This window comes from Raphanus sativus, chromosome 4, assembly GCF_000801105.2.
Source record: "Raphanus sativus cultivar WK10039 chromosome 4, ASM80110v3, whole genome shotgun sequence".
NCBI lineage: Eukaryota > Viridiplantae > Streptophyta > Magnoliopsida > Brassicales > Brassicaceae > Raphanus > Raphanus sativus.
The window spans coordinates 8,302,746-8,312,675 of NC_079514.1; the positions used below are offsets into that span (position 1 = coordinate 8,302,746).

General features: G+C 32.5%; 1 protein-coding gene across 1 annotated transcript; it reads left to right on the forward strand.

The window, feature by feature from the left end:
- The first annotated feature begins 6,425 nt into the window (after positions 1-6,425).
- Positions 6,426-7,883, forward strand: LOC130510740 (uncharacterized). The gene is given in 2 exon segments (XM_057007339.1): positions 6,426-6,657; positions 6,660-7,883. Coding segments are annotated over 2 exon segments (837 nt in total). The 5' UTR covers positions 6,426-6,638; the 3' UTR covers positions 7,478-7,883.
- Positions 7,884-9,930: the final 2,047 nt, after the last annotated feature.

A 9,930-nucleotide genomic window follows, 5' to 3' on the forward strand; every position in this document is an offset into this window, starting at 1 on the left:
CCCATCATTAAAGAGCCCACAGATATTAAAAAAATAAAAATCATTTTTCCATTAGACCATGTCCTGCATGTTCATATTTATTCATTGGTTCACAAATGTGAAAGTTAGAATTTCATTAGTTTTTTTTAATACCACTTGGCAGTTAAATAAATAGCAACTTTGAACATTTCAAACAGTTGGATGTGTACAGCAACAACTCACTGAACAAATGGTATAATATTAAGACAAAAGGGATTCATCAATGGATCAAACTAGACCTTCCATTACAACGAGTTTATTCAAGAGCTCAACTTTCTCATCTTCAAGTACTTTAACCTCATCTTCCACTTCCTTTAACTCTCTCTCTTTCCAATGCGAAGCTGTCTTCCTCTAGCATCAAATAGCTGCGCGCCTCAGTGCTCGAGTTTTGCATCTCTGCCTAACACATCTTCTCACTCAGAGAGTGATGTTTACCTGTTCTCGGCGTCTACGGAGATGCCAGGAGCTCCTCCGAGATGCGAAGAGAGAAAGCAAATGATGAGTCGGGTTTGGTTTTAATTGATTTTTATCTTAGAACCGCTATCGATTCCAAACCGTAAATTACGGTTAAAATCAAAAGACTTTTAAACGGATTGAACCACCGGTTTAACTTCAGGTTCGATTTTTTTATTTCCCATCAATTTATATTTATTTTTAACCTCAGGTTCGATTCTTATGATTATTTAATTCGGTTTAGTACCTCTTATTCTTGGTAAGGTTCGGTTGGTTTTCGGTTTTGGGTTAAAAGTGCGCACATACACACAGGAGGATCACGTAACTACCATTCGATAAGAGACATAGTCCTAACTTGTGGGCTTTATCTGTATTGCCCAAGTCTTTTATGGGTTCATTTTCATTTGGAGTCTTAAGAACGGATAGTAAGAAAATTTAAGCCCAAGTCATCAGGCCTTTTTTCTAAATCACTACATACATATACAGTAGAAGCAGCATGAATTGACTTTGAGACAAGGTTCAATGTATCAAACTCCATGAAAGATCTCTCTGTCTGAAACGTACCACTTTTTTAAGATTCCCCGTACATTACAATAGTCTTATATGTACGTCCCTTTTTCTTTTGTTCAAAAATAAACAACTTTAATTTACATAGCTCTTGTAATGGAGACATGCCATTATCTTAACTCATAATCTTGTCTCTCTCTGTCAACAATGCTTCCAAATGTTTTTAAACCTTGTAATAAAGTTTGTTTTTTGCTTTGGGTGAATCAGGGGACAAAGCAATGAACCTCCCCCTCCTAAATCTTAATCATCATATTAGATTAGATATTTTTCTTAATATAAAATAACTAGTTAACATTTCAATGCGGAAGTCTTAAAATTATTAGGTATTAAGATAATAAGTTATGAGTCAATTAGCTATAAATCCATACAAAAGTTAGAAATTTGTAAACTACCTAAAACAGTCAATTAGGTATTTTTGTGTGGTAGTGTTCGTTATGTTGCCAAATCATGGATGCAAACAAATATTCAATCAATCGTACGTAACACCCCTAGTTGCATATGATAGGAGTCTTTGAGATTATGTAGTGAACATAACCTAACATTATTCATGATTCTAACTGTTTATACATGTGTGTCAAGCTTAACATAACCAACTTATTGAGCTACGATAGTGTTTCATCTCTAAATATGATACATAGCTCAAATATCGTTTATTGTTTAAAACCGATCCCTCATTAATGTCATGTGAGATGTACATCCATAGTGTATATTCCATTGATCTCTTGTGTTCATGTCTTATACTTCTAATTCATATAAAACTTGAAGTTTCTCAGTGAGAACAATTGTTTCTCCTTGTCACTCACTTGATATAATTTTCTTTCTAGCAAATCAACTATTCTTGAAATAAATCTTCCTTTACCATTAACTTGGAGCGACTCTTTGTTTTTATTGGTAGGATCATCTCTAATCTTAGTTCTTCTTATTGTAGCAGCTAAACCTAGACCTTGATTTATGCTAAACTTCATCTCTTAGACTGTGTTGCTCCAGTCACTTCTTCAAGCGTGAGTGACTCCTTGAAATATAATCTTTCATTGGTAAACTTTATGAGAAGGTGAACTTGACATTAGTATAGCTTGAACTCCATTAAAAAGTTACTCAAAACTTGCTAAAGTCAGTGACAATCTTGAGAAAACCATATCTCTTTTTTTTGTCACAAGAGAAAATCATATCTCATTTTATAGATTTAAGTTCAAACATCCAAGAGGTGTATAACTTGAAGATAAATTTGATTAGGCAAAGAACTTAGACATATATAACCTTTCAAGTATGCTCCACCAGTAAGATAATTTTGATATCTCTCCAATATCAGACCCTCCTTTCATACCGGATTCTTCTTCTTTAGTCTCTGAAGCGAACAAAACCACTGGATATCATCCGGTTAACCAATAATATATTAAGCTAAACCAGATAAAGCACATTTCAAATGCATATATTCTTGAAAAAAATAGGTTCAGTGTATCAAATCCCATGTAGATCTTTTGTCTGAAGCGTACAGCTTTAAAATTTCCCGTACACTACATCGTCTCAAGATCTAGCTAAGCTTTAATCGAATTAATTACATACCAACATGATTCTTAATTTTCCCTAGATAAACAAGTTTAATATATAAGCATTAAAGCATAGCTCTTGTAACGGAGACAGACTATTATCTTAGTTCATAATCATGTCTCTCACTCAACAATGCCTCCAATTGATCATGAACTCGATGACAGCCTTGAAGCACTCAATCAATTTTTAAAAACACTAGTTTTGATTGATTGAATCATGGGACAAAACATTGAACCGCCCTCCTATATCCTAATCAAATATTAGATAAAGACTTCTCTTTTTAAAATAACTTTGTTAGGGTTACAACTTATAACATCTTTCTCTTCACGACCGTCTTGGGACAAAAAAAAGAAGAGAAATTACTTACAATAACACATATTTTTCTTGGAATGACTAGAATAACATCTATCTTATTAAAACAGAAACATTACAACTTCTTCTAGGTGGATTTTAAAGTTGGACCTTATGTAATTAATGTTATATTAATCTAATTATTATTAGACATGTCTTTTTATAAATAATTAATATCAACTATTACCATAGTTTTTTCACTTCTTACCTTATTATTATATCTACTGCGCATGTTTCCTTATATTGCATACATTAGACATGGCTTTTTGTAAATAATTATATCAATCATTACCATAGTTTTTCACTTCTTACCTTATTATTTTATCCACTATGCATGTTTCCTTATATTGCATACATTTTACTATAAACTAGATACACCCACTAACATATTATACTATAAGATAGATTATTAATAATACATCTACTAACATATAATACTATACGACAGATTACTAATAATACAATATATTATATGTATTCATTAACTTACATCTATCAATATTAGCAATAATATGAAGACGACTAACTTTATACTTTGAATCTATTAACCATAATATTCTAATTTATAACAAAAATGATATTACTGTTACAAATTAGTTTTTATAAAAATTATGTATAGCAACAATTTGTTATATAAGATAAATTTAATCAAAAACCAATTTTTTTTTCCTCTTCAGAAAAAGATACTTACCAATATATACCATTAAGTTAGCCAAAAATCTTCGGAATAAATAGTAAATCTCACCAACCCAACAAAATGAATTAAAAATATAACAAAAGATATTATGTTTGGAATTTAGCTTACTGGACGGGTATAAATCTGTTCATTTCAGGTATGAGTTCTTCGAGTCCTCAACATTTAGATCTAAATAGGTATTTGAAACTTTTTGGTCCAGGTTGGTTTTTTGGATCCGGATTATTTTAACTTTTTTATATTATAAATTTTAAATAATATATAACATGTATATAAAATATGTGAATCAAAAATAAACCCGTGCGGATGCACGGGTCATGATCTAGTATAAAAATAAAAAAAGAAGGAAAAAGTGAGGATAAGTCCAAAATGCCCATTCAATAAATAGAATTAAACTAAATATAGTTTTTTAAAACAGAAAATGAAAAACTCTACCTAAAGGGGAAGCTTTGCTGAAGAAAGACAAATCTGAAAACTTAAAAAAAAAACACTTTCTCTCCCCCCCCACGATCTCTCTCTCTCTCGTGCAACCCTGAATCCCCAAATTAAGAAATTTTAACCCTCAGTTCTCTTTCTTAGTAACATGGTTCCTCATAGATTCGGTCATGTCCGAACTCTGATTTACCACTACAGCCTTCGGTTCACATAGGAGAAGTAAATCCGAAATCCACTTGACGAACTCTAGATCTCTTTTGAAATTCTCAGTTCCGTGGAAGGTCGTGGCTTTATTCACTTTTTTCTCAGTTGTTTCTTCAGAAGCACAACCTCATCTCCTGTTGAAGCTATTCAATTGACCTACAAATCGTGGCATCAAGGTGAGTCTCTTTCTTCTTCTTTTTTTTTTCGCCATTCCATGTATGTTATTTGATTTTGGGTTTCTCATTTTGGTAGTTGTGTGTTTCCGCTTCTGAGTTGTGGAATTGGTAGTTGATTACTAGGTAGTAGAGAATTGGTAGTTGATTACGAGGTGCTTCTGAGATGTGGAATATACGATCAAATTTGCTTATGATTTATTTTGTTGCTTTCATAACTAGTAATGATAAATCGTTACATACTTTATTATTATAGAGCCTTACCATTCGTTTGTAGTACTTTCATAGCATGCATGTTTGCTAGAAGCTCATCTCCACTTGCTAAAGAGTTGAACTTGATTTACAATACCTTGGTATACTTGATTAAAATTTGTTCTTGCGCTAATAGTATTATGTATACACTCCAGTAATTTGGAAGTTCTTGATTTTTCATTGGGTTATATGTTTGAAAATTTAGATAAGAGTTACACCAATCCCTCTTGATTTACTAATTGTCTAACTCGCTTTTCATATGTTTTTGGACAATGTCTTGTTTTATTACATTGTACATTTTTGACAGAGATATGAATCCAAAAACATATCTAAAAAGGTTGTCTGAAGAGGGAAAATGCCACTGCAACACCGAAGCATGAATCATAACTGTCACTTGGCAAGTTTGCAAATGGTCGAGGAATCAGTTGGCATAGATGGATTATACCTGATCAATTAAAGAAGCAGCTGTGGAGTTATTCTGAGGTTGAAAGATCTGGATTATACCTGATCAAGCCAAACTGTTCACCATTTACTTACAAACCAGCTAGTCTTTTCATGTTTTAAAAACAAATTTATTGACTGCTATGTAGTATTTCATGTTTCAGAATCATTATATACTTGATGACTAGAAGTTGTGTAATTTGATTATGAATTTAATTTTAAGTCGTTGGAATCAAACTGACCCATATCTACAGGAATATATGTTCTAGTTATAAATCAACGCAAACGCCTGTTAACTTTTTGTTCATCTTGTCTTTTTGGTTGCCGAGTACAACAGGACAGAGGACACATTGTATAACCAGTAAATAAATTGTCTAAAAAGAAACAAGAGAGTTAAGTCCAAATCGAAATGAGAAACAATGACATTTTTACGGCTAAACCTAGTAATTATTGATCAATCTTTTGGGCTCAATTTTGTCATTACTTAACCAAAATTTTTAATGTTATTAGGTTCAATTAGTAAACCAGAATCTGGTTTATTATATAAAAGTATGTCATTACATAAAACTCCTAAAGGTCTACCATGTTGTAAATAAAAGTATGCCATCAATTAAAAGTTAGTTTTAAGTCTGCTACAATGAATACTATTCAAAAACTTTGCCACATGTAAAATAAGATAATATAAGTTTGTCATCACGAATGTAGAAAAATCTGCCAAGATATAAAAAGTCTGCCATCACAAATGTAGAAAAATCTGCCAAGATATAAAAAGTCTGCGAAAAAATTATCGATCTGGAAAAAAAAATCTTCCACATATTAAGAACCTGCTATCATAGAACCAAAATATGCTATAAAAGTCTGCCAGCTTACAAAAATCTGTGAACTTAAATATGTTTATTGTAGTGTATGGCAGATTCTTTTATAAAAGTCTAAAACGATATTAAGTCTGCCGTGTAAAATCTGCTGGAGAAAATAAATTTGCCCAAAATTAATAAATCTGTCATCATGTACTGCAGGTTTTCAACGGCATACTTTTTATCAATTTCGAAAATAATTTTTATTTTTGATAAATTAGTAATGGCATTTTTGGTAAATATATTTTTTGTTAACAAAGGATATGAGGACAATTTGGGTACAAACAGTCCTGTAAATAAATAAAAAATAGTGTTAATCTAGTAATAAAAACAAAGATTAATGTTATTTGAGTAATCATCCCCGTGAATGAATTAGTATTATAATTAAGTGCAACTGCATGAAAAAAAAAAAGAGTTGAAATCTAAAATGGCCTGCCACAAATGTTTCCATGTCTCCTTCTTCTGACAAACCCACTCTTTCCGGCTAATCAAATGGGAATCACAAGGCAACATCTAGTCATGTCTTCATCTTGCTCTGGTCCTTTGAAGTTAGTTTCACGTTCAAAAACAGAGCATTCAAAGCTTCCTTCACCTCCATGTGCATCGTGGCTTAACTAAACATTCACTGTAAACTAATTAAATATCTCCATGTTTCCTTCACATGCCTTCACTCATATAAATATACCTAACTTCCCCTTCTCTCTTCAGCAGAATCAAGAAACATGGCATTTCCTGAAACCCATCTCCATATGCCCATCAGATCTATAAGTCTACCATCAAGAATACACCATCCTTCTGATAAGTTTCAAGCTGCTCTCTCTCAACTTCAGACTTGCCAAAACTCATCCTCTGATTCTCAATCTCTTCAAGTATCATTATTCAATCTATCTGAGCTTTACCATTCTCTACACCAGCTCAACCACTCTCTTCCCACCGCTCAAGCCGAACATTGTCTTGACGTGTCAGCCACGTTACTAGATTCTTGTGAAGCAGCGAGAAACCTAATCCTCACTCTCAGAGAACATCTCCGCAACCTTCAGTCTGCACTTAGGAGAACAGGAAAATCCATGGACGTTCAGATCAAAGAGTACTTTGTCTTCAGAAAAAAGATCAAGAAAGAGACTAGCAAGCTTATTCTTGGCCTAAAGAAGCTGGATGGCTCTGAGACCACCGCGTTTGCCGTTTCTCTCTTGAGGTCTCTTTTCATGTTTCTGTCCACAACAACGTCTATGAAGACAAATACATGTACTCTCAAATTCTTGTCTAAACTTATTGGTGGGGGTCGTTCATCGTCGTCAATAACGAGCGAGTTGCAGAATCTTGATTTGGTTTTGCGTTCGGATGGAGACAACTCCAAGGAAGTGAAGAAGACTCTGGAGTTATTAGAGGAAAGAACAGAAGGACTTGAAGCTGCACTTGATTCTCTTTTCAAGTCTCTTGTCCAATATAGAGTTTATTTGCTTAACATTCTTACAACACATTCTTAGTTTGTTTAGTACTAATTAGCTAATTAGTCTCTAATTGTACACAAAACATATATAGAAATACATAATACAAGTTCTCATAGTGAAGATTTATCGTATCATTACTGTAACCCGCTGATTTAAACTACATAAATCAAAGTCTTCGTAATACCCACGAAACTCATGTCTAAGAGTAAGAGGGCAAAGTCAGGGAAGGTACAAGGATGAGTTTGTTACTTTGTTTAGAGTTCTGTCTGTACTTCTCTTGCGTGTATATCATGCAAATAGTTGACATGTCAGTCCAGCATTGGTAGATGTCCCTTCCCTCGTGCACATTATTTGTTTAAGATTAAATCTTGACACCACCACAAATGATAAAGTCTTCATCATCATTATCAAGATCTTTAATTTCGGATGATCTAGTGGTTTCAGTTTATAGCTAATAAAAGGGAGAGAGAGAGAGAGGAGTGGGTCTTTGATTCCTCTTGTCCCCACACACCAGTACATGCAACAGCTCAAATTTGCTAATATGTCGGCCCCATCCCAATTTTATAGTATAGCAATCAAGTAATCATAAGATAATAATAGTACAATAAATAATTAACTAATAATAAACGATTTTTTAGTATAACACAATATGAAAAAATAAACGATTCTTTTTGTATCCTGATTTCCATTTTTGTTTTCTCTAAAACTAAAAGGATGCATGTACAAATGTTAGAAACGATAACTAAACAATATATCTAGACAGCTAACAAAATTTTCAATATAATGAGTATTAAATTTCATTTATTTATTTTATATATATACTGAGATTTTATTCGTGATAATAGAAGTTCTCAATATTTCTAACACATTTCTAGCAGAAAATAGATTTAGCAAAATATGTTAGAGCAACTAGATATATTGAAAAAAATTTCATTTGTATATTTACTTGTAAACATTTGTATATATTTATATTGAGAGACTAATTTGAAAAAAATTCCAGTAGCTCTTGTGATCTATTTATTTCATTTTTTGTCAAATTTATTTATTTCATTTAACTTTTATAAATCACCTTTCCAAGTAAGAAAAAACTTGCTCATATATCAAAAGCTTGGTTTTGTTTTTGTATTACCCAATAGATAGAGAAAACATGAGTGGGTGAACAAAAGCATTTGGCTTCTTCATACCTCTTTTTTTCATACCTCTTCTACATAATATCTTGATATTATATTCTTTGGATATTTTATTGAAATGAAAGAAGGAATGAAGAGACAGGGGAGAGAGAGTTATGGAGAGGCGGCAAATAGAGGTGAGGTGATGGGGGCAATGGCTTGCCAATAATGGCAATTGGGTGGCACAATTATTACACAAAATGACAAAAAAATAAGAAAAATAATACTACTAGTGAAAAACATGTGTGATGCCAATAGTTGCTATTTTTATGTAATGGAGGGTCCATCCAAGAGTAAGTGACTTCACATGGCTGATGGCCCAAACTTTTCAATGCTATGGTCACAATACCTAAAACTCCACATAGTTCCTTAGTATCAACTTCTTCTATATGTTTAAAAAGTGACAACAACAAAAACTTCTATGTACATTTTTTTGTTGGATTGCATATTAAGATGTGAACAAAAAAAAATATATTTATTGGAGTATTTGTAGGGAGTTGAGTTTTATATACATGTAGAACCAACAACGTAAGTTGGTTTTCATACATGCATGGGATCAAACAAATATCTGAAATGAAATATCTCCTTGTAAACCTTTTAAGTTGCATATCCAAGAAAAATCAAAAAAGAAAGTTACAATATCCAAATCACGTGAAGATATTATTATGAGAAGCCTAACTATAGTTAGGATAGATATTTGAGATGTCTAATCTAATAAGAGAGGGATGATGAGATTCAGTGGCAGCCTGTACTTTTGATAGTGACAAGTCACATTCATGAATTTAAACTAGGTAAGACAAGGCGGTGTGAGTTGTGAATGTGATTGATTATTATTTATCTTATTATTATCGTTTCCTCTGGAAGTTTTTAACAAGACACTCGTGCACACGGGCCCATGTATAGTACTATCCAACTACCACCTTTCCTCAAGATCATTTTCAGTCTAATGATTTGGTGTACTGTTTAGATTATGCTATATTCCTTTGATGATAATACAAATATGAAAGATTGTGTGCCCACTAATTAAGTAATTACAATTCATATGTGCATGACGGTGTTTATCAACACTCAAAGTTGAAGGAGATTCTTGACAAAATATCTTAGTTTTGATTCCACTCGCCTAACTAAAGATCTAATGATAACAAAGACATGAGATTAGGTGCATATCAAAATTAATTGAGAGAGGCATAAAAAAGAACATTAAGTGGGGCTTTGATGGAACAAATGAACATTGTCCCCTTCACGTGGCTTTTACTTTGACAAGTCTAAAACCTATTTCATTTGACCTATCTCCCTCTATATATACATTCAACTTCAGCT